The sequence below is a fragment of the Lycium barbarum genome, chromosome 6 (genome assembly GCF_019175385.1).
Source record: "Lycium barbarum isolate Lr01 chromosome 6, ASM1917538v2, whole genome shotgun sequence".
In the NCBI taxonomy this organism is placed as follows: Eukaryota; Viridiplantae; Streptophyta; class Magnoliopsida; order Solanales; family Solanaceae; genus Lycium; species Lycium barbarum.
Genome location: NC_083342.1, coordinates 18,038,755 through 18,064,141, shown reverse-complemented (window position 1 = coordinate 18,064,141; position 25,387 = coordinate 18,038,755). Strand labels below are relative to the sequence as shown.

At 34.8% G+C, this 25,387-nt stretch overlaps 1 protein-coding gene across 1 annotated transcript; it reads left to right on the top strand.

Moving 5' to 3' along the window:
- The first annotated feature begins 16,587 nt into the window (after positions 1-16,587).
- Positions 16,588-24,657, top strand: LOC132643536 (uncharacterized). The gene is made up of 11 exons (XM_060359973.1): positions 16,588-16,975; positions 17,071-17,155; positions 20,848-21,041; positions 21,567-21,649; positions 22,443-22,488; positions 22,620-22,676; positions 22,773-22,827; positions 22,898-22,998; positions 23,078-23,141; positions 23,243-23,376; positions 24,214-24,657. The coding sequence occupies exons 1-11, from the start codon at positions 16,898-16,900 to the stop codon at positions 24,388-24,390; spliced, it is 1,074 nt and encodes a 357-aa protein (XP_060215956.1). The 5' UTR covers positions 16,588-16,897; the 3' UTR covers positions 24,391-24,657.
- The last annotated feature ends 730 nt before the right edge of the window (positions 24,658-25,387 follow it).

The window sequence follows — 25,387 nt, the reverse complement described above, 5'->3', positions numbered from 1 at the left end:
CGATTTAGAGCAGATATATCCCTCGTTACAAAAGTGGTGTATATATACCCCTATCGTTACAAAATGGTGCAAATATACCTCTGCCGTTACAAAATGGTGCAAATATACCCTTTTTCGTTGACGAGAGGTTTTTTTTAAAATTATTTAGGTTATTTTTTAATTAAAAAAATCGGCACGTGACTTTAAAAAATGTCTACCTATTTTTTTTTAGTAGACATATTTTTCTAAAGTCATGGTATTTTTTTTTTCCAGGTGTGTCGGGTATGGTTTGTTTAAAAAAACATCTCGGTGACTTTAAAAAAATAAGTCTATCCAGTTTTTTAAACGAACAAGACCCGAACCATCATGAAAAAAAATTACTATGTGGAGTATGTCTACTAAAAAAAAAATGAGTAGACTTTTTTTTTAAAGTCATGTGACCTTTTTTTAATTAAAAAATAACCTAAATGATTTTTTTTTAAAAACCCCATCAGCAAAAAGGGTATATTTGCACCATTTTGTAACGGCAGGGGTATATATACACCTCTTTTATAAAGAGGAATATATCTACTCTAAATCGCAAAGTTGAAGGTATATTTACACCTCTGCCCTTAATATATTAATATCGATAATAAGGTACCCGAAGGATAAGGACAAGTGCCTTGTGAGGAATAGAGTGGTCCGTTATTACATATCGTATTATCAACAAAAACTGCATATTTAATTGATATAATCCTAATTAAGTACATTATAATGCCCAATTTGTTATGTTTATGTTCAGTGGTGCGGGAAGAACCGTGATTTTCATTAAGAGAATTTAAAATATAAAAAAATAAACACACAAAGAAGTTACGATAATTCAATATTATTGTATAATATATGTAAAATTAATTTTTAACCTTGAATATACCGTATAAATTTTCAATTGAAGGAGACTCAAAACTCCTAGCTCTGCCTCTAGTTATGTCTATGAGTAAAATAGAGAGAGGGAGGACTTCTTTCCGGTGCAATATATTACTACTTATGATAAGGGAGAATCGAAAAATTTTATCGTCCCTCAGTTAGATTCCAACTAATGATTACTAACCAAAAGGCTTCTCTTCCAAATTAAATCTTATGGTTGTTTTTTATTGCTTATCTACTGGAGAGGGTGATGTGAATGCGCTATAACTTCTTTTATATGTCTCATTTTTCACCTACTATATATTGCTTTATTGGCTTTATATATTTTTAAAATTTGCCAGTAAATTTTATTTGGACTCATAAATTACGACTTGTTTCAATTAAGCACCTGAACCCATGAAGGTGTTTCTATTAGACATTTTCTGTTTAAATTTTAAAAATACTTTTGCATGTATTCTCAAGTGCCTATTACATAGATAAGTTAACGACTTAAAATATGTTATCCTCCTTTAATTATGCACATTAGCCTCAATAACCTGTAAAACCTCATAATTGTTCCAACTATAATTGATGTGTATAATTAAAGAAAATGAAATATTTTATGCATGTGTACCCAAATATTCCATATTTTTTAGTTTTCCAAGCAATAGTAATACTATCAAACAATTGTAACAAAAGAGAGCAAACATTTTCTATGTTTTTTTGAGTATTGTTCCTTTTTTTTTTTTTTTTTTTTTTTTTTTTGTGTGTGGACGGGGAGGGGCTTAAAAGGATTAGGTAGTGATCTGTTTAGCATAGGGAAACATGATTAAATCATGAAAAGTTGAAGCTTTAATTTTGGTGTAAAAATATTAGAATTTACATTTTATAAAATAATGTTCCACTTATAAACTAACAAAAGGAAGAAATGTCATTTCCTCATCACATAACTTTTTTGAAAGCAAAAGGGTTTATTATATTAACAAAACTAATTAATTCTCTTCAGATTTTGTATTTTGTATATTTTAAATGAAAATACCATCTCAGCAAAAGAATAAATGTAACATATATAATTGATGTCTCTTGAACCAAATTATTTTTCTTCTTTTTGAAAAAAAAATGTTATAGTTCATAACAGATGTTTTTAATCACACATATGTTACAGCTAAGTTGAATCTCAAGAAATTTCCACAGTCTAAATCTAAATAAAATTCAATAAATAAGTAATGGTAAAAAAAAAAAAAGTCTAAAATAAGGACAAAAAAAGTCTTTGTTCAATTTTTAAATATTTTTGTGCAATTTAATAAGTTTTTGGAGAGCCTTTAGTTTTAAGGAATTTGCAGAAATGTCGAACTAATTTTTCAATAACTTAATATCACAAAGAGCGAAAAAAAAGTAATTACAAATTTAATTTTATTCTTAATAAGCCTGAATCAAATGACACCGGTACGAAAAAATAAAAGGCAATAATTAGGAGTTAAACTTGAGATCTTTTAGGCGCACACGACTACTCTTACCATATACAACGAAAAGCAAAAATAACTAAAAAGGACGAACCTATTATAAAATGAAGCTAAAAGAGTAATAATATTAAAGGATGAAAACTATAAACATAGAGTGACAAAGATGAGAGATTTTATTATTCTTCCAAAATGTGTTTCAAGTACATTACATGTGAAAACTTATGCCTCTATTTATAGTGCTACATATGCATTCAATATATGAGATAATGGAAGAACCATTAATATGGCGGAAGACAATGGAAGAACCATTAATATGGTGGAAGATAATGGAAGAGGCATTATATTTGTGTAGTGGACATCCATTCCATATTTCATAACACTCCCCCTTGGATGTCCATAGATGATGTGTATCGTTAAAAACCTTATTAGGAAAAACCCTGTGGGAAAAAGCCTCAATGAAGGAAAAAGAGTACACATATCTAGTAATACGCTTTGAGAGCTGCCTCATTAAAAACCTTACCAAGAAAACCCAATGGGACAAAACTTAGTTAAGGAAAAAAGAGTACAACGCGTATTTCACTCCCCCTGACGAAGACCAATATTCAGATGTCGGAGTCTTCGCATTCCAATCTTGAATATCATCTTCTCAAGAGTTGAAGTTGGCAAAGATTTAGTGAACAAATCTGCAGGATTGTCACTTGAACGAATTTGTTGCACATCAATATCACCTTTCTTCTGGGGATCATGTGTGAAAATAACTTTGGTGAAATGTGCTTCGTTCTATCTCCTTTTAATTGAGCTATGCATACAACATTATCTTCATATAATACTGTGGGTAATTTTGTATCACACTTCAAGCCACATCTTTCTCTGATGAAATGTATCACTGATCTCAACCACACACATTCTCTACTTGCTTCATGAATAGCTATTATCTCAGCATGATTCGAAGAAGTAGCAACAATGGACTGCTTTGTGGATCGCCATGATATAGCAGTACCTCCGCATGTAAACAGATAGCCTGTTTGAGATCGAGCTTTATGTGGATCAGATAAATAACCTGCATCTGCATAACCAACACGATCTATACTACCTTTGTTAGTATAAAACAGACCCATATCGCTAGTTCCCTTCAGATATCGCAATATATGCTTAACTCCGTTCCAATGTCTTCGTGTAGGAGAAGAGCTATATCTTGCTAGCAAATTAACAAAGAACGTTATGTCAGGTCTTGTAGCGTTAGCAAGATACATAAGTGCACCAATTGCACTAAGATATGGTACTTCAGGACCAAGAAGCTCTTCATTTTCTTCTTGAGGTCGGAACGGATCTTTACTCACTTCAAGTGAGCGAACAATCATTGGAGTACTTAAAGGATGCGCATTGTCCATGTAAAATCGTTTTAAAACCTTTTCGGTATAAGCAGATTGATGGATAAAGATCCCATCTGTCAAATGTTCAATCTGCAAACCAAGACAAAGTTTTGCTTTTCCCAGATCTTTCATCTCAAATTCTTTCTTTAATTATTCAATCGCCTTTTGGAGCTCTTCTGGAGTTCCAATTAGGTTTATGTCATCAACATAAACAGCGATTATAACGAGCTCTGATTTTGTTTTCTTAATAAAAACACATGGACAAATGGCATCATTTATATAACCTTCTTTTACCAAGTATTCACTGAGGCGATTGTACCACATGCGCCCTGATTGTTTTAGACCATACAACGATCTTCGTAATCTGATTGAATACATCTCCCGATACTTTGAGTTAATTGCTTCAGGCATTTTAAATCCTTCAGGAATTTTCATATAGACTTCATTATCAAGTGAGCCATAAAGGTAAGCTGTAACCACATCCATCAGATGTATTTCAAGGTTTTTATGTACAGCTAAACTGATGAGATATCGAAATGTTATGCCATCCATAACGGGTGAATATGTTTCTTCATAGTCGATACCGGGTCGTTGAGAGAATCCTTGTGCAACAAGGCGTGCCTTGTATCTCACAATTTCATTTCTCTCATTCCTTTTTCGCACAAAAACCCATTTATGGCCAATTGGTTTTACACCATTAGGCGTTTGGACTACAGGTCCAAAAACCTCACGTTTGGCAAGTGAATTCAATTCTGATTGAACTGCCTCTTGCCATTTTGGCCAATCATATCTTCGTCGACATTCTTCGACAGATTGGGGTTCCTGATCGTCAATGTCTTTCATAATATTTAGTGCAACATTATATGCAAAAACATTATCCACCATAATCTTCGATCGATTCAAATTTATCCCATCACCAAAAGAACTTAATGATAGTTCTTTATTTACTTGAGTCTCGGGTTCCCTAATATCTTCAGGAGTATCAGGATTAGTCAGATCTTGAATATCTTCATGATATTCTTTCATAGTGTCATTTTGATCATTTTTCGTGTTTCTTTTTCTAGGATTTTTATCTTTAGAACCCAATGGCCTACCACGCTTCAGGCGTGCATGAGATTCAGAGGCTATGACACTAGTAGATTTTCCCTTTGGGACATCAATTCGGATAGGCACATTCTCTGCAGGGATATGTGACTTAGTTATCCTTTTCAAATCAGTAAAGGCGTCTGGCATTTGATTTGCTATTTTTTGCAAGTGAATGATCTTCTGGATCTCCTGTTCACATATGGGGGCACGTGGATCAAAATGAGATAGTGATGGAACTTTTCACACAATTTATCTTTTGATTTCTTTTCTCTCTCCCCCTAATTGTGGAAAATTTGTTTCATCAAATCGACAATCTGCAAATCGGGCAGTGAATAAATCTCCCGTCAATGGCTCAAGATAGCAAATAATAGAGGGTGATTCAAACCCAACATATATACCTAACCTTCTTTGGGGGCCCATCTTAGTACACTGTGGTGGTGCTACAGGCACATATATAGCACAACCAAAGATTCGGAGATGAGCAATATTTGGTTCATGACCAAATACTAATTGTGACGGGGAGTATTTATTATAATAAGTCGGTCTGAGACGAATAAGAGATGCTGCATGTAAGATAGCATGTCCCCAGACGGTAGTGGGCAACCGTGTTTTCATAAGTAGTGGTCTTGCTATCAATTGTAGTCGTTTAATAAATGACTCAGCAAGGCCATTTTGGGTATGAACATGTGCTACAGGATGTTTAACTTTTATCCCAACTGATAAACAATAATCATCAAACGATTGAGACGTAAATTCTCCGGCATTATCGAGGCGTATAGCCTTAATGGGATAATCCGGACACTGTGCCTTTAAGCGTATTATTTGTGTCAATAATTTCGCAAATGCCAGGTTTCGAGACGATAGGAGGCACACATGAGACCATCTTGAAGATGCGTCTATTAGGACCATAAAATATCTGAATGACCCACAAGGTGGATGAATAGGTCCACATATATCCCCATGTATACGTTCTAGAAAAGCAGGGGATTCAATGTCAACTTTCATTGGTGATGGCTTAGCTATCAACTTACCCTGATAACAAGCAGCACATGAAAATTCACCACTTTCAAGAATCTTCAAGTTCTTAAGTGGATGCCCATTTGAATTTTCAATAATTCGTCTCATCATTATTGATCCAGGGTGACCTATTCGGTCATGCCAAAGCACAAAAGTACTTGAATCATTAAACTTATGGTTTACGATTGAGTGTGCTTCAATTGTACTAATTTTTGCATAATACAGACCAGAAGACAAAGTTGGAAATTTCTCCAAAACATATTTCTGGCCGGAGACATTCTTTGTAATGGTAAGATATTCATCATTTATTTCGTTTAATGTCTCAGCGTGATATCCATTATGGCGGATATCTTTGAAACTTAACAAGTTTCTTGGGGATTTAGATGAGAATAATGCGTCTTCTATAACAAGTTTCGTCCCCTTAGTCAGAAATATAGTAGCTCTTCCGGAGCCTTCAATCAATTTCGAATTGCCAGAAATTGTATTAATATTTCCCCTTTTTCTATGCAAGTGAGAAAAGTATTTCTCATCTTTGAATATGTCATGTGTTGTTCCACTATCAATCACACAAATATCTTCATGATTGGTCATTGATCCAAATAAAATTTGAGGAATTTCCATAGATTCTTCAAAATGAAATAATAGATAAAGTGAATATCGAAGTAGATATTATGATTAGGCAAAGCATTACACACATTTCATTTACATAAACATGGAAACATAACCACATACAAACGACACGTATGAAATATCTAAGTTTTTACAAATCCATCTCCGATTAAATGATCTATTTTTCCTTCAGGGAGTTCAAAGAAATCTGCCATATCTAGATGCATGGGCTCAACATTATCTTCAGAAATAAAATTTGCTTCGGCATCCTTTTCTGCCCTTTTGAGAGAGGCTTGATACAACATAATTAGGTGCTTTGGTGTACGACAGGTACGTGACCAGTGCCCCTTTCCTCCACATCGGAAGCATTTATTTTCTGAATTTTTCTTTTGCCCAGTTTCATACTTTTCATCCTTCCTTTTACACTGCTGGTGGTGAAGGGTATTATTTGGTGCAAGACGAGAATCATGATTAAAATTTCTTCCTTGACCACGGCCATGACCACGACTGGGGCCACGACCTCTTCCACGCCTAGAATGGCGAAAATTTGCCTCATTCACTTCAGGGAATGGGGCAGTACCAGTGGGTCGGCTTTCATGATTTTTCATTAATAATTCATTATGTTGTTCAGCCACTAGAAGATGTGCGATTAGATTAGAATATTTCTTGAACTTCATTTCTCGGTATTGCTGCTGCAGGAGCATACTCGAGGCAGGAAAAGTGGAGAATGTTTTCTCCAGCATATCATGATCAGTGATATTTTCACCACATAATTTCAACTGAGAAATAATTTTAAACATGGCAGAATTATATGCTTTAATAGATTTAAAATCTTGTAGCCTTAAATGGAGCCAATCAAAACGTGTTTGTGGAAGTATGACCATCTTCAGGTAGTCATATCTATCTTTTAAATTATTCCACAGAGTAAGAGGATCTTTAACAGTGAGATATTCCATTTTCAAGTCCTCATCAAGGTGATGGCGAAGGAATATCATTGCCTTGGCACGGTCTTGGTTTGATGCCTCATTTTTATCTTTGATGGTGTCTGCCAGACCCATCGCATTAAGGTGAATTTCGGCATCAAGAATCCAAGACATATAGCTATTGCCAGATATATCTAAGGCTACAAATTCACGTTTAGTAAGATTTGCCATTAGTAATGGGAAATAGAAAGTCAATACCTTCGAGGCTTTTAAAGTATTTGCTCGGAACGGAAGAGTCTCGTGCTGATAACGTGTTATAAAATGAAGCTAAAAGAGTAATAATATTAAAGGATGAAAACTATAAACATAGAGTGACAAAGAGGAGAGATTTTATTATTCTTCCAAAATGTGTTTCAAGTACATTACATGTGAAAACTTATGCCTCTATTTATAGTGCTACATATGCATTCAATATATGAGATAATGGAAGAACCATTAATATGGTGAAAGATAATGGAAGAACCATTAATATGGTGGAAGATAATGGAAGAGGCATTATATTTGTGTAGTGGACATTCATTCCATATTTCATAACAGAACCATCATTAACTTAATGGAAAAGCTTGCGAGTCAAATCAATTACTACACCTTCGACTTGGAGCCCCGCACTTTTCTAACTCAAAAAAAAAAAAAAACTTTGGAATCAAACTAACTCATTAAAAAAAAAAAAACCAAAGTAGGCTTCATGCACAGAGGTATTTTTTTTAAGCTATCAAAAATCACATTTTTTTTCATACTTTGGGCAAAGATTAGTTATGTTTTAAAACCCCGAAATATTAATATTTTAAATAGAACTTAATATTTTTTTTTTGCGTACAATAACGTCGGCTCATTACATCAAGTATACCTAAACGTTTGGATCGTCGTTTTAGGGGTTGTAGAGTGCCCTGAAGTAAGTTTTGTTTGCTTGGAAACTTGTCATCTTTGGAAATCAAACTCAAAATTAAGCTTTTTTCAGTACATTGACCGAAAATTAGTCACGTTTCAAAACACCGGAATATAAATATTTTATATAGAACTTCATATTTTTTTTAGCGTAAAATAATGTCGACTCATTACATCAAGTATACATATATGTTTGGATTGTCGTTTTAGGGGCTATAAAGTGCCTCGAAGTAAGTTTGGAAACTTGTTATCTTTAAGTTTTTTTTCATACGTTGACCGAAGATTAGTCACGTTTTAAAATGTTGGAATATAAATATTTTATATAGAACTTCATATTTTTTTTAGCGTACAATAATAACGGTTCATTACATCAAGTATACATATGCCTCTTCTGTTATATCCCGTATTTTTATACATTGGGATATTTTAAGCTAAACGCGACAAGTTAAGATAAGACTATTTTAAGGCGCGAGGTAGAGACTTTTAACTCCCGATTTGGTTTCAATGCACAAGTTGCCCATAAATTTTATTGGTATAGAAATATTGTTGGAGGTTAGGGGTAAATTAACTATGATTAGATTATTAAGTGAGATTAAATTTAATCACTTCATTAATTAATTAAGCTTAAGGGGCCGTGTGGGCCCCACCCGAATATAAAAAAAAATATTAATGAAAGAATCAAAATCTGAAAAATTATCAAAACAAGTGCAATGTTGAATCAATAAGTGGGGGAGTACGTGTAACATGATGGGAAACCATATATAAAATAAGGCATAGTCCAAATGACACTTTCCAATTCCATTTGTTGAAAATCAGCTTTCAAGAACAAGAAAAGAAAACATCTATGGCTGTTCGGCCAGCTTGGTTCTTGAAGGAGAAAAACTGATTTTATGCTTAATAAAAAGTTCTAAAGTGAAGCTAAACAATAATGTGTAGTAGTTGGTGGAGAAGCAAGGACTAAACAAACCAAAAGAAAGGAGTTGCAAGGAGAGGGTCACGGCCAGATTGCTTGGCTGAACAGTGGAGCAAATTGTGTTGAAGTTCCAGGTGTAATTAGTGTCTCAAAGTGTTGTGGATATTCAAGTGATTAGCAAGGTTAAGAAACCAACTTGTTAAGGTAAGAATTGGTCACTACTTTTACGTTTTAGAATGAGTTTGGAGGCATTATGAACATGTATAAATGATGAATTGAATGTATATAATTTTGCATGTTGGTATTGGATTGTTGTTGTTGAAATTTAAAGTGGGTCGTGTATGATAGGCTTATGTGAAACAATGTTTAAATTTCTTGTACATGTATTAAGAATGGTTTGAATATGGTAGTGTGTATGAAAGGAATGAAAATTATGGAATTTTGTATGTGGTTGTGTTGAAGCCGGGTAGGAGCTGATTTAGGAAGTTAATGGACTGTTTTGTGTGATGCTTTAGTTGTTGATTGTTATGGACGTTGTGGTGTATTGTTGGCATTGTAAATATGTGAGTTAAGATGTAAAAGAAATGATATATGTGGAAGTAGGAAAAACAGTCCAACCGTGGACTGTTTTATTTAAAAGGATGGGCTAATTTATTTTGAATGTTGATTGTTGTTGTCATGGGTTCTAAAATAAGAATGAAGACATTGATGGTTAAAAATTGGAGTTGAAGTCGTTACGGGCTGTTGTAGGGGTTAGTATGTTGTTAATATAGTTTCTTGCGGTTATATAAACAATGTTGCTAAACGTGTTGTTGTCGTTGCGGTTGAAATTGGAAAATTGCAAATTGTGGTTGTTGCGGGCTGTTCTATAAACTAATAAAACGATAATATAGCTCCTTAGTGTAAGTGACGTTGTTAACGTGTGATTGTTGATAGGATTTGTGAATTGGAAGAAAGTATATGTTGTTGTTCTTGTCAAGTGTGAAGATTGTGGGTTGTTTGGTATGGAGTGGGTTGTTTTGAATAATGTACGGGTTGTCCGAAGTTCTCTTGCGTCATGTTTAAATAGTCTTGGGTTGACACTTGAATGCATGACTAGAATATTGGCTTAATGGTAGTAGTTGGTTTGAATACGAACGAAACGCCGTCAAATTGTTTAAAAAGGGATTATTAACGTTAAAATACGTATTGAATTCCCTTGTAGCCTAATCGTAGCTCTTGATATATTAATATAGGATAAGGTACTATTGGGCAGCGTGTACGAGTTATAATATGACTAAACGCTAAAGGTATGTAAAGCCTATCCCTTCTTTCTTTTGGCATGTCCTAGATGTAAGTAAGACATGATATGAGCCTCGGGGAAATTCTACTCTCTAATTCCAAGCATGACTCATGATTTTTATTTGTTCTTGATGATCGAACCTTTAGGATAGTCGAGCTATTGTTTCGAATCTATTATATGATCGACTAATAAATGATGTATAAAAATTCCTACTCTTAAAGAATTGCATAATTAGAAGTATACTTGACTTTCATAAGCTATATCATGCTAAATTGATACATGTATATGAATCCTGAAACGTTCCTTGATATAGTTTGTAATGACATTTAGGAAGAACTTAACATGATTATCATCCTGACGCTTGAGAGCTGATTAGTTTACTTATCTATTGAGTCTCAAAAGATGATTTGTATGTATGTGGTTGCTTATTACTCTGCTCGTGCTTACCGTTACACCTTTCACTGAGTCCCGGGCCAGGACATGTTTTCGTGCGCATATTCACTGCATTACTCACCGAGTCCCTCACTAGAGGGCCGGGACACGTTATATATATATATATATATATATATGATATGATGACATGATGATATGGGGATGGTGGCCAGGATGACATATGATCATTATTCACCGAGTCCCTCGCTAGAGGGCCGGGACACGTTATACATGTTATATACAGAATGATTATTTAACTATGACTATTAAACTCTATAATGACATGGATATGATGTTGACACTTATGATTTATGTTCAAAGGTAAGTCCTATGGTTTTCTGGTTGTTACACTGGGTCCTACACTCTTTGTCTCAGTATAATCCTACTTACTATATTTCATGCTTTACATGCTCAGTACATACTCCGTACTGACCCCCCCTTTCTTCGGGGGGCTGCGTTTCATGCCCGCAGGTACAGACGCTCGTTTCGGAGATCCGCCAGCCTAGGACATCTATTCAGCTACTTTGAAGTGCTCCTTTGTTCCGGAGCCTAGCTTGTGGTATAGATCCCTTTTGTTATGTATGTATGTGGTTGTTCAGGGTACGGCGGGGCCCTGTCCCGTCATATGATACTGTCGTTACTCTTAGAGGTCTGTGGACATCTGTGTGGGTCTGTATATAGTTGTTGTTTTGCTATGTAGACATGACTTATGTTTTTGGGGCGTACCCATTCGTAGTGGCAGCCTTGTCGGCTTGCGTATATATACATATGTTTTGGGATGTTGTGCGTAGTGACAACCTTGTCGTCTTGCGTAGACATATATATATATATTTGATGTGAAAGTTGTAACTCCTCAGGAGACAGGTGGCCATGATATGCATATATGCGACAGTGTTAAGGCAACGTCTCGCCTTTATATATATAAATCCTTGTTATGCTGGCTGTAGATGATAGTAGTTAACAAGTGTATACGAGTGTCCAGCTCGGGCACTAGTCACGGCTTACGGGGTTGGGTCGTGACATCTTCACTCACGTAAATAAAAAATAAGGACCGGAGCATAGGTGGAAAATTAGATGTAAATTGTTGAAACTTTAAATGGTCATAACTTTGCGCTCGGATGTCCGATTTACGCGATTTTTTTTTATTCAGGGTATTTTTTCGAGATCTACGCGGAAAAACTGCCGCAAGGCGGTTTGACCAGCTGATTTTTCAAAAAACGCCCGTTATCCCATTCAATTTGTATTTTCCCCCAAATTTGTGCAAAATTTTCATTCTTCTCTAGTAAAAATCTAATGATAAAAAATCTATTTCGAGATGCTAATCCCGTGATAATGATTTCTTGAATGTCAATTTCGAGGTTCGAAATTCAATTTATGAAAACGAGTTAGATAGCATTAGTGAACAATATAAAAAATAAAAAGTGTCTACTTTGTAACATTCAACAATTTGGCTTGATGGTTTAGCCTCTCTTTTTTCACTCACTTCTTTTTATGCTAACAACATGGGATCAAACCTTGGTGGGAGCATTGAATGAGATATATTATACCTTGGTTGAACCTCTCGTATTGGATGAATTATTTTTTAATATAATATTTTTATTTCAAAACACTTAAATCAAAATCCTATAAAATATGACACTTAGATCTAAAGATGACAAGTTCTCAAGCAAACAAAACTTACTTCGGGGCACTCTACAACCCCTAAAACTACGATCCAGACGTTTGAGTATACTTGATGTAATGAGCCGACGTTATTGTACACAAAAAAATATATTAAGTTCTATATAAAATATTGATATTTCGGGGTTTTGAAACATAACTAATATTTGCGCAAAGTATGAAAAAAACGTGATTTTTGATAGCTTAAAAAAAAAATACCTCTTTCACGCACAGATTCTATGCATGAAGCCTACTTTGATTTTTTTTTTTAATGGGTTAGTTTGGTTTCAATTTTTTTTTTTTGAGTTAAAAAAGTGGGGGGAAATAACTAAAAAGGACGAATCATCATTAACTTAATGGAAAAGCTTGCGAGTCAAATCAATTACCACACCTTCGACTTGTGGTGTACAAAAGCCGAACTTCCCACAGGAGCTTACTGTTTAGTCACTTTTTGATATGAGTTTACTGTTTAGTTCACCCATTTAAAACGTGTATATAAGTGGGTACTAATCTCAAAGTGAAGGGCAAAAGTTAAAACCATCAATTTGAGAGGCAAAAATTAATGACCACCCCACTGAATAGTAATCCTGCAAATTGCCCATTGAGATTCGCCTAGTTCGTGATGGATCATTGGACAACTCATGTGTTACAAATGTTTTTTTTTTTTTTTTTTACACTCGGATTGCCCTTCAAAAGCACTTGTCTTTAATTTTTGTCTTTCAAATTGGTGGTCTTTAATTTTCACCCTTCGCTTATACCCCAAGGTTCTGGTTCGAATTCCGTAAAAAAAAAAAAAAAGAATTTTGCAAGACGGAGGTTTGGATTCGCAAGGCAGATGTTTGCATGCAAAACTCTATTTGCAGGTAGAGTTTTGCATGTAAGGGCGGGGTGGGCGTTCGGTTCTTCGATTCGATTTTTTCAAACTTCGGTTAGATTTTTCGGTTTCGATTTTTTGAAAGTGGACACCAAACATCGCACCGAATTAGTTCAGTTCGGTTCAATTTCGATTTTTCTAATTCGATTTCTGCTTGTAAAAATAGTTAGAAGTCCAAGATAAAAACAGTTTGAAGTAATTACTTCTTACTTCCAATTTAAAACACATTGTATCTTTTCTTTAATTATTTAAGCCAAGATTAGACCATATTAAGCAGGTATATTCAAGTTTGATGCTAATCACCTTCAATACCCTTGTAGAGGAGGAGATATACCACCAAATAATGTGCTTCTTTTAGGATTAGATTAGCCTTAAGCAAGGCATCACAAAGCAAGTGAATTTAAATTAAGATGACTCAATCTAATGCCTCGGTAATTTTGGTGGCATGTTGGATGAAAATTTTAAAGCCAAACTTAAACAAGCAGTAACAATAGCAGTAGCAGCAGCCTTAAACTTTACAAAATCAGTAGCGTATGGCTGCTGCCATAAACAAGCAGTAGCAGCAGCAGCAAAACATGAAAATAATTTTAGTTGTAAAAATCATGTTGTAAAATTTCGGTTTAACCGAAAAATCGGTGATCCGAAACCGAACACCGAATTTTTTATTTAAAAAAACCGGAACCGAACCGAAACACCGAAAACCGAAAAATCGAATCCATTCGGTTCGGTCCGGTTTTTCGGTTTTCGGTGTTTATGCCCACCCCCATGTAAGACAGAGTTTTGAAGGCAAAATTTTGCCTGCAGAATCCAAACTCTACCTTGCGATTTTTTTTTTTTAAGCTGAGCTAGGGTTCAAACCCGAAATCAAGAGATTTTTAGCGAAAGACAAAAGTTAAAGATTTCAAATTTGAGGGGTAAAAATTAAATACCAGCCCAAAATAAGGACATTCATGCGAATTGCCTAATCTTTTTAAAGGTAAACTTTGAGCCAAAAATATTTAAAAAAAAAATGCTCCGGTAACGTATTGAAAATAGTTTAAATTTGTCTTTTTTCTTCGTAGTGGATCTCAATTATTCTTAATATTATTTTTCAAGTTAAAAATTTCTCTTTCTTTTGTTTACTTAGTGGACCCCTATCGTTATTTACTGTTTATTACCATTTTAATAATTTTTTACACATAAATTTATACTTCGAATTGAAAGTTAGGGTTTCATTGAACCCCTACTTGTAATTCACACACCACTGATTCAACTCATAAGTAACTCGACCTATTTGTTCGGAGTTATTTGGGGATGAATTTCTAAGAATCCATCAATGTTAAAGGATGAAGAAGCAGAGTAGAACCCAGACCTAATAATAGATTGAGCTTGTTTGGATTTTGAACCAAACATCACATCTTCAAATGGAAAAAGACATTATTGCATTGTCTTGTAAATACGTTCAATCGCAAAATATGTTGAGTATGAATAAACAAGTTTTAGTTATTTTGGGTTAATCAGGAAAGACCGAATTATTTATAGTTGGAATCACGTGGATTAATAAATCAATATCACCTGTTTAATTAAAGCGCACATGTACCATTTGACAATTCTTTTTAAAAAAGGAGAATTTTAACCCAAAAATTAACATTAAAGACGGTTACAGTTCAATAGGTTGAACTTACAAGGAGAGACATTTAACGCAAAAATTAAGAAATAATCGCACAGTTTTTCCTTCAAATGGACTTGTCTTTAATTTTTGCCCTCCAAATGGGTTGGTCTTTAATTTTGTCCTTCAAAATCGAGTTCTTTAAGGGCGCTGACATAACTTGTAAATATTATGATGTGTAACTTATGTCTCTCTAGGCATAAGTTTGATTTTAAAGGAGAACAAATTAAAACCAGGCACAAAATAGGGGCAAAGGTATAAACGACCCAAATTAACGTGAAGATAATTAACGTCCAATAGATAAAATAACGACAAATTTAAATCATTTTCAATACGCTAAAATATTTTTGACAAATTTTCGGAACTTAGATTTCGCTTTTGGAGTCGCCTAAGGACCACATAGTCCAAATCGATCCATTATATAAAGTTCAAGTTTCGTGTATTATTGATATAAGTTTTGTTTCATCAAGTTAAATTGATTACAGTAACAGATAATCTCAATAGCAAGTTTAATGTGATGATCTAAAAAGCATGTTCCAAATATGACTTTGATTGCTAACGTGATGATCTAAAAAAGCCTGTTCCAAATATGATTTGATTGCTAATGTGATGATCTAAAAAAGCATGTTCCAAATATGATTTTGATCGCCGGACATTAGTTAATTAGAAAGTAAAAACCCGTTAAATTAGGTGGATGATGTGAACTTCTGACAACGGCAAAATTTGAAAACGTTTTACCTTATCAATCATTAACCTTGAGCACCAAAAGTAGAGTATGTGCGAGGGTCATTGTCACTTATGTCCTTATTTTGTGCTGGTTTTTAATATTTGTCCTTTCATAATAAATACTCCTTCCGTCTCAATTCCATCTGATTGGGCACGGAAATTAAGCAAGAAATGAATATTTTTAAATTTGTGATTTAAAATAAGACTTAAATATCTGTATGAAGGTAAATTATCTCATAAAATTAAATTATTTCTAAATATAGAAGGTGATATTATTTTTGGAATAAACTAAAAAGGAGGGTGTGTCACATAAATTAGGACACAAAGAGTAATTTTTTCTGCAATATATATTTATATTTTTGCATCATAATATTTAATAATTTATGTCCGCACTCTTAATCCGTTAAGTATAAATTCAATTGCTAAAAAAATAAAAATTAAAGACTAGCTCAATTGAAGGGCAAGTCGTGCCTCCTTCCTTAATCAGAGGTCTCGGGTTCAAGCTCTGTATATGAAAAAAATATTTGATAGTAAGCGTTTCTTCCAAAAATAAGCTCTACACGGCGCGAATCCAAATATATTCAGACTCTAATGCGAATACGGATCAGACAAAAAAAAAAAAAAAAAGGACAAGACGTGCAATTTCTTCTATATGTCGGCACATGATAAGCGAGATCTGTGGATCTTCTCGGTTAATTGCATTATCCAAAGTAATTCACAGCCCACGTGTATAAATATGCCACAGGCATCTGCCCCATTTCCTTCCCATTAAAGCCACTACTTTTCCTTCCCCCGCCACATACACATTTGCTCAAATATTCCAATTATTATTATTATTTTTGTTTTTTTAAAAAAAATTTCTTCTCCGATTCCTTCCCTTCAACGCCACTTTAAAACAAACAATCGTACCTTCAAATGTCAAATAGTAATAAAATCACTGTAAATGTAAAAAAGTCTTGTCTCACCGCAAACTTTATTTGAAAATCCTCCATTGGATCCATAATCCACAATTACATTTAGGGAAATTCCTTTAATTCCTTCAATGTTACGTTTATTTTAAAGAAGAAATCAAACGAGATATCAACAATGGCTACAATTTCAACAGCTCGAAGCACTGCTTACCTTACAGCTCTTACACAAGAGATTGAAAAAAAGCTTCAACGTGTACGTATATATGCTTCGTTTCGTTCTTTTGAATTTTGATTTTTCGTTTTTTTATTGACTAATTGAGTTTTTTTTTTTTTTTTTTTTTTTTATAGGCATTGACTTCGCCATCGCTGAGGCGTAACTTATTGCAAGAGTTATTCGCTGATATAGCTTTGGAAGTAGATGATAGAGCAAAAGGTAACTTTTAATTACTCCTTTTTTTTTTTTTTTGCTTGCTTAGGTATTGTAGTTATGTTAAGCACATTATGGATATTATCCACGTGATGTGGAAAACAAAGATGGATGATCTCACTAACTCCTGTCCATTTTTACTTGCCCTGTATTGACTTGGCATAAGGAGCCATAAATGCAATGACGGTTTTATTATAGGCATAATACATAAAAAGATCCTCAAACTAGGCAAGTATGCCCTCCGAAAGGCACCTCAACTTGTATAAAGTTGAACACATAAACACAAATGCTGATGTGGCACTGACGTGACATATAGATTTTGGAGGTGATCTAGATATCATTTTGTAAGTTGGAGTGTGGAAACAACTTGAGGTGCTACTTGTGCACACCCACGGACGGCATACTTGCCAGCTGAGGCCAAGTTTGAGGACCTGTTTATGTATTATGCCTTTACTATATCACCCCTAATTATTACTAAGTCATGATTGAAATCAATCAAACAATACTTTAAAGTTTTGCAGCCACTTACAATTTCTGGAAGTTTTCTAATTTTTCTAACTCAATAAAATAATAAGGGTAAATAGGTATGAAATGGTAAATTATCTTTTGGTTTAGAAAACTGGATAAAGTAAAAGTGGACATCTATTTTTAGTATATGGACAAGTAAAAATGGACGGAGGGGAGTACAATAAGTCAACTTATTGATTGTAAATGTGAAAAAGGCATGGTAAATTTAGTAAGTTTTCCAATCGAATTTTGTGCTAACTTTTATGCTCTTAAACACTATTGAGGGGTAGCAAAAGAATTATGCTCTGTTAAGTGAGCCACGATGAACAAAATAAAGTTAGAAAGTTGCCTGGTTGATCAAAAGGAGATCTGTTGAAATTAGTTGATTAATATGTACTTCCTCCGGTCTACTTTACTTGTCGTCCTTACTAAAAATAGATAGTCCAAAATAGTTGTAGATATAATTAACTAATTAATTTTCACCTTTACCCTTACTCAATAAATGTGGAGAGAGATTAATGCCGTGAAAAAGTGAGTAGTATCAATTGAGATCAAAGAATAAATAAGGATAATTTAGTTAAGTTACTCTTTTAGTTAATATTTGTTAAGGTGCGTGCAAAAAGAAAACATGACAAGTAAAATGGACCGGAAGGGAGTTTTTTTTTTTTTTTGATAACATGGGAACCCGCAGCCGCTACCCTTCGGGTGCGCACAGGGTAAACCCAGCTCCTGTATAATAGCTCGCAAACCGCACAGGAGAGATAACCTGCACTAGGCAAGCCCCGTGCGACGAGCTCGACCCAGAAGACAAATCCCCTACTGTTTTAGGCAGGGGGTTTCGAACCTGAGACCTCCATTATGAAAGCCCCATGCTCACCCAACTGAGCCACCCTTGCGGGTGACCGGAGGGAGTATTTCCTACCGAAGCTAAATGACTAAGCCAAGGTGGCGCTTTTGGAGAGGAGGAGAGGGGTCATCTGGGATGTTTAATCGGTAAAGTTGGGCAAAATTTGGTTATAAATACTCCGTGTGTTTTAACATTAACTTCATAGTGACTTTCCATTTTGTTTGGTGTGTGTGAAGTTGCCCTTTGTAGAGGTTAACGTTACTAACTTTATCTGTAGCACCTTCATCTTCTCATTGGACGTTTGGAATATAAGATTGTCACGATTTCCTGTCCATTATATAGATTCGTGTAAATGTATGGTCTTTTATTCACCTCTTTGCTTGTCTTGTAAACTGAATGATTGATATGAGGAGCTTACATCTGCACCTCATTGCTGAGTTGAGTTAGTGAATTGGATTTTTTCAGGGAAGTCTTGAAAAAGAGCTACTTAAGCACTTATGAAGTTGATTACTGAAAGCACATTGCAAGCACGTATGATAAAATATTATCTGATCTTAATGCTATCTTGAGAGTCATTTAATGTATCATATTGGTCACAGGGATGCTATACTATATTACATACTTATACTATACGTGTTTGATGTGTGATAGTTGCGTTTGTAAGGTATCTGTAATTGAGAAATATGCAAATATTTCATTCATGGAGAGAATTTGGTGCTCTGATTGGAAGCAATTCTAGACTATAGCCCTTTTGGTAGCGAATGTTGTGCTCTGTATGTTCAATGTGTATATTAGAATACAACATGCTCCATTTTTCTAATGTTATTGCAGAGATGGTATTATTGGGACTGGTATTTTTCTGTATGAGGTTTTCAAATGATAAAAATGTTCCTGGCATAGTGATGCGATAACTAATATTAGGTAATGCTGTAAAAAAGCTAATAGGGTGACAAACCAAAATGCAATGTTGTGGTAAAGTTTGTATATCCTATATTTAAGTACAGATGTAACATCTGATTAGCACATTCCGGTTCAATCATGTATACATCTACTGGGTGAATGAAGAAAATCTAGAACAAAAATTGTAGCCTGGCCTTCTCATTGGAATTGAAGAATCGTCTGTTGGAAAATTATTTATAGTATGCCAGCCACAGGGTTGTGACATGTGAAGCTGCCTAATAAATTATGATAGATAATTTTACAAATAAAAATAGACTGAATGTAGTGTAATGTCCTTGAAGTTGCTAGAACAGTAGCAACCATGTAATATCACCTGAGCTAATAGAGTACGGTAGCAACCATGTAATATCACCTGAGCTAATAAAGTACAACTGGATTTATGTGAGAGATTCCCAACTTGGAGACTCCATAGAACCCAGAAAATTGAAGCTGCTTTGGGATTGTTCTATTGGAGAGGACGGCTCATTTCAATTCCTTGACAATGTAACCGACCTAGTGGAGAAGTGGTGAAATAGGTTGTAAGGACTTTTTGGCATCACTCAAGTAGTTTGCTAAAGTAAGCAGAGGATTGCATTCATGATCTGATATGGTCAAACAAAAGGATAGTCATATGACTGCTTACTTCTCATATCCGAACTTTTTACTTAATCCAATTAAAAATTGCAGCATTGGGAGAAATATAAAAGCAGACTTTCGTGGGTTTTATTGATTCTAAGATATTTATTTTGTCAACTTTGTACTAAGTACTTTCTTCGCTGTATATCTTTGGTGAAATACACCTTACTCGTTAGAAGAGCTCTTTGCTATGGCAGTAAGATTAAATCAGGACTATTCTTTCTCATAAAATTGAATCGTAGTCCCGCATTAGACTGTCAACGTCTGGGAGCTTGTTTTCTAGATTCTTTCGCATCTTGATTAGAAGACTTCTTATAACAGACTCTCACGTGTTGACACCCTAACTGCTGCTCCTAAAACTGAATGTTCTGAAACGTTAATTAACTAGGTTAATAGGTTTACAAATTATCTATGATTCACATTTTTTTCCTCAGCCTTTTTCCACTACCCTTTGTTTGAAACCTAGGAAAGGGAAGTGAAAGGGACGGAAGAGTCACAGTTTTCTCGCCCCGTGTTTCGTTCATTTTTAAGAAAGAAAAGAAGAGGAAAGAAAAATTCGAAGAAAGATCATGTTGTTACTTCTGACTGAAATTACTATTTTGTGGGAGAGTAATCCCCCCTCGGGGAAAAAAAATCTAAATCTTTTGTTTGAAAGTGTCCAGAAGTATGAGATATCATCTGCTAGAGGAAATTCAGGATTTTGGTGTGAAGCATTTTTTGGTTATCAATCAGGGGAGAGAACTTATTTTATGGTTTAACATTTATACAGAGATAATACTCAGCAGCGAGGATGCTATTACTGTTGCAGAGGAACAGTCTGAAGGACCGATATGCTACTACTATGTGCTTGCTGATCATTTTGTCCATGTACCTCAGAACGGAAAGCCAATCCTTGATCTGATAGTCCAACTGTGGAGCCAATCTTTCGCTTCAAATATATTTTCAGTCCTTTTCCACAAGTGGGTTAGTAGATTTTTTATGTCCTTCGATGATCTTAATTTTCCCTTTTATGTTATGTACCTTAGCCAAAAAAAAAAAAAAAAAAAAAAAAAAAAGGAAAGAAAGAAAGAAAGAAGAGTAGTGGCAGAATGCGAATTCCCATTCAAAGAGTGGAAGATGGCTTCCAGAGTGACAAGTTAAAGATGATATTATGATTATAGCGTCAGTTTTTTTCAATCCATTTCATCGTTCTCTTTTTTCTTCTATTTTCTTTTCATAACTTATGGGGAGCCTTTTTATTTGTCTTTCTTGACCTTCGTAAGCAGCGCATGTTTCTCCCAATATTTTGGGTTGTGCTTGAAACCCTAGAGAGGTTTTACTCTCCCAAATGAAGTAATTTCACTCATTTTCCTTTAAAGACTGACAGGGGTATATTTGTGTGCCCCTAGAATCTCTTAAATATGCAAGTTGTAGGAGAGGAGTGTTTTTTGTTCATGCAACTGTAATGAACCTACTCTTTACATATTCTTCTCCTCTTCTACTTTGCAGTTGTTCGAGGTTCAACTCGAAAATTCTGAAGTCCTCCTCCGCTACTCATCAGCTCTGGTTCAAGGAGCTACAAATGTATTCTGGTATGAGTTTCGCTTTTATTTTAAAATTTAATTGATTGCCAATGTCACTTTTCATTTGCAGCTTCTATGAAATCAGAATTCTGTAAAGCTACTTGTATGTGAGCTTTCTATTCTAGTGCTGAGCTAGCTACTATTTCAAGGGCACAACTCCTTCATATCTTAGATATATCGAGGTTCAAATGTGATTAAGTTAACAGTTATAGGGTCTTTCCGTTATGCACCAATCTGGACGGCGTGTTACTTTATACACTCCTTAGCATGTGCTTTCCCTTTTAGCAACCTGCCTAAGTTTTTGTGGTGATACTTCCCCTTTTACAAACCTGCCTAAGTTTGTTGGTGATACTAGGACGTAGATTGCTTTGCATACATTTTCTCTTGCATGAATGATATGGATCATCTTGTTGGATCAACTTTTTAGCCTTTAAATCACTATCATCAAATCTTGTCACCTCCTTGCATTCCCATAGCTACGTTAAGATATACGCTACTCAGAGATTTACTCTGTTGATGCTCAATTGCTCATAGAATAGATTGCTTAATATTTCTGTCCAACTGTATTGAATGTCTGGCACAGATGCTATGCCTTTTTATATTCCTGCTCTTCTGCATTTCCAATATTTGTTTTCTGCTTTTTTTTTTTTGGGTGCTTCGAAATAACTTCTCAAAATATGTAATTACTGTTTTTTCTTGTATTTCTTTCAGTGTCACAATTGAAGAAGAAAAGCTCGGGGATGGGATATGGGGGTTATAGTAAAATGTGTTAAGTGATTGGCTGAAATATCCTTTTTTGCAGGATTGACATCCAAACAAATACAAGGCGTTTCCAGAGTCTCTTTCAGGTCAAATACCACTGACTTGATCTCTATTGTTGAAGTATTTGGAGTAAAGGCTAGTACTGGTGCTTTCTTTTGTTGCTTTTTGATCGATTGGAGTAAATGGTGACAATGGGTTATATGGCTGTATGTAACAGTATCTGCTTGAAGATGTTGCCCTTGTTCCTGAGCGATTAAAGAAGATCCCTTTGCAGGTATAAGGTTTCTCCCCTCTGCTTGTCCTGTGTGCCAAAGCAAGTCTAATTTTAGTGGGCATTTCCTAACATCACTTGCGATCTTCATCTTGACAGGCCCAAAGAGATCTATTTCTGTTCCTTTCCAGGTTCATATTTTTCTATAACCTAGGTGAGTTGATCTTAGCAGTAACCTCACATAGAAGGTTTAGATTGCACGCTTATGTTTAAGCTTTTTGCAGCTGACAGGCTAGGAAGCTTTTTAAGTCAATTCCCTGACTTTCCAAATGCTTTCCTGATTGGTGGTCCAGCAGATATATTTGTCACTGAACTATCTGATCAGGTAAGAGCAGGATTTTCAACATCCCAAGCCGTCTCCTTATGTTTCCTGTACTTGTTCTCATTTACACTTATGATATCAGCTTCAAAAACTAAAAGTGGAGCCAGTCTTGTTGCATTACCTCTCCCAATTGAAAGTCCTTCAAGGTAAAGCAAGCTTTGTAGCGTTAATTTGTAAGTGGTCTACAATAAATGTGGGTTTGTAAAGAATGTCTGGAGTTACATTTATTACATTGACCTCTCTGCAGGATTAGAGTTGAGAATGGCCACTAGTACAAGATTGAAAACTTGCTTGTATAGCTTCACGTCACCCGGTGCTCCCATGTACCCAACAAGAGCTGTTCGGCATGCAGCATGGAATGCCTTAGATTTGCTATATCCTGTGAGTAATCTCCCCATTATCTGAATAAAAATTGTGATTTGATAGCATTACGTAGTCGTATTTCGGACCTTTTGCTCTAAATGCTATGTTGTGCTTTCCCTATTATTTGCTGTGCCTTATTTACTTCCGTATTTTCTTTCTCGAATTGCATTTATTATGCGTGACTTGAGCCGAGGGTTTTCCGCAAACAGCCTCTCCATCTCCACGAGGTAGGGTATGGTCTGCATACCCTACCCAGAACCCACACGTGGTAATACACTGGGTATGATGTTGTTGTTGATGTATGGATTAATGTAGTATTTACTTGCTAGCTCATGAGATGCTTAATAGTGTAGCAAAGCAGCCTATGCACAATGCACCTAGCAAGAGATAAAGAACGACAGCACAATAGTGCAGATATACATTCAGGTCTTCCCCAGTTTTTTCTTGAGAGCCAAAAATGCTCTTGAACCTTAAGCTGTGTTTATCTTTGAACTCGCAACATCTTGTGCATAGCTGTTGAGAAAGAAACAAAAGTCAGATTATTTATCCGTGGGGGAAAAAAGAGAAGAAACATCCGGATTAGGAGTAGAAAAACTTAAATCTGTAGTTGGCACTGACGATATTTTATAAGTGGATGGCATAAAAAGATGACTTCTTAGAAAAGCAGTTTCAACTGCTTTGCCAGTTCCGTGATAAATGTTGAAGTTTGTTAGCTTCTATATTTCCTTTTTGAATATGGAAGCATGTGACAACGGTTAGAGAATATTACAAGCTCGGGAAAGTTGTTTTATCCTTTTCCCGTTCATCCCAGAGTTCCAGTTTATCCTGTAACGTGATATTAATGTCTTGCTTCAGGTCGGGCGATACCCTCGGCATATTATAAGTCTCTTTTTCCGCTTGCTGTATCCTTGGTACTGGCCTTCTTCATTTTGGAACTTTATAAAGTCGTGCATTCTGGCCATATTCTATTCTCTTTTGAGGTTAATGTTTTCTAGTTGGGATAAAGTGAGGAGTAGAACAAAGGAGCAATGATGTCTGCACCAATGGTTCTACATTTAGCTTGTGTGGAGTAATGTTGTATGTGTTTTAATCGAGAGGTTCGGTTCCCGATGTATCAAAGGTTTTACTCCCAGCATGTAATTAAGATACTGAGAATTATTGTTCTTTACCAAAAAAAAAAAAAAAAAAAAAAAAAAAAGAAAGAAAGAAAGAAAGATACTGAGAATTATTGTTCTCGAAAGCATGTTGGTGTACATCGATGTAGAGCAGTATAGTTGTCCATTCCCCCCGTAGTGGATATATTTCTTGTGTGCTTTTACATTCTTAGTTTAGGTTGTAGGGCTCGACAGAATTGGAGGCCTAAAACAAAATTTTAATTAGAGGCCTAAAACAAAACAAACTTTATTAGCATGTTTGGATGGACTTAAAAAAAGCAGCTTATAAGCTGCAAACAACTTATAAGCTAAAAAAGAATAAGTTGGTGTAGTCCAACTTATAAGCTGCTTTACATAAGTTAAGCCAAACAAATCCAATTAATTTTTTTGGGCTTATTTTAAGCACAAAATGGCTTTAAGCTGGCCAGCCAAACACTCAAAAAAGCTGAAAATAGCTTATAGGCAACTTATAAGCCAATCCAAACGGGCTCATACTATTGTTATTTGAAATCTATTTTTCTAAATTTTTTTAGATGTAAAATTATTACTTGATAATTTTTTGTAATTGATTTCTTTGAATAATTTTGTTTTTTCAATTGTTAATATCAAGTAACATTTTATCGATTTCAATGTTGAAAAGAATTCTTCCATCATTACAGAAATTGGAAACATAATTATATAAGCGAAAACTTGGCAAATTTTAGATAAAAATTATTGAGTTAGAATCATAGAATCTGATTCATGAAGTATATCCACTGATTCATGAGGTATATCCACTTTAATATGCTTGATGGTATGCATGAAAGCCTAAAAAGAAACAAAAACTGAATTTGCAATTCGATTATTTTGTTTAACATTTTACGATTACTGAATGT

Excerpts from the sequence above, each read along its gene's own strand:
- LOC132643536 (XM_060359973.1), top strand. The coding sequence starts at position 16,898 with ATGGCTACAATTTCAACAGCTCGAAGCACTGCTTACCTTACAGCTCTT. Across the intron at positions 17,156-20,847 it reads AGTAGATGATAGAGCAAAAG|AGATAATACTCAGCAGCGAG; the intron begins GTAACTTTTAAT and ends ACATTTATACAG. Across the intron at positions 22,999-23,077 it reads TCACTGAACTATCTGATCAG|CTTCAAAAACTAAAAGTGGA; the intron begins GTAAGAGCAGGA and ends TTATGATATCAG.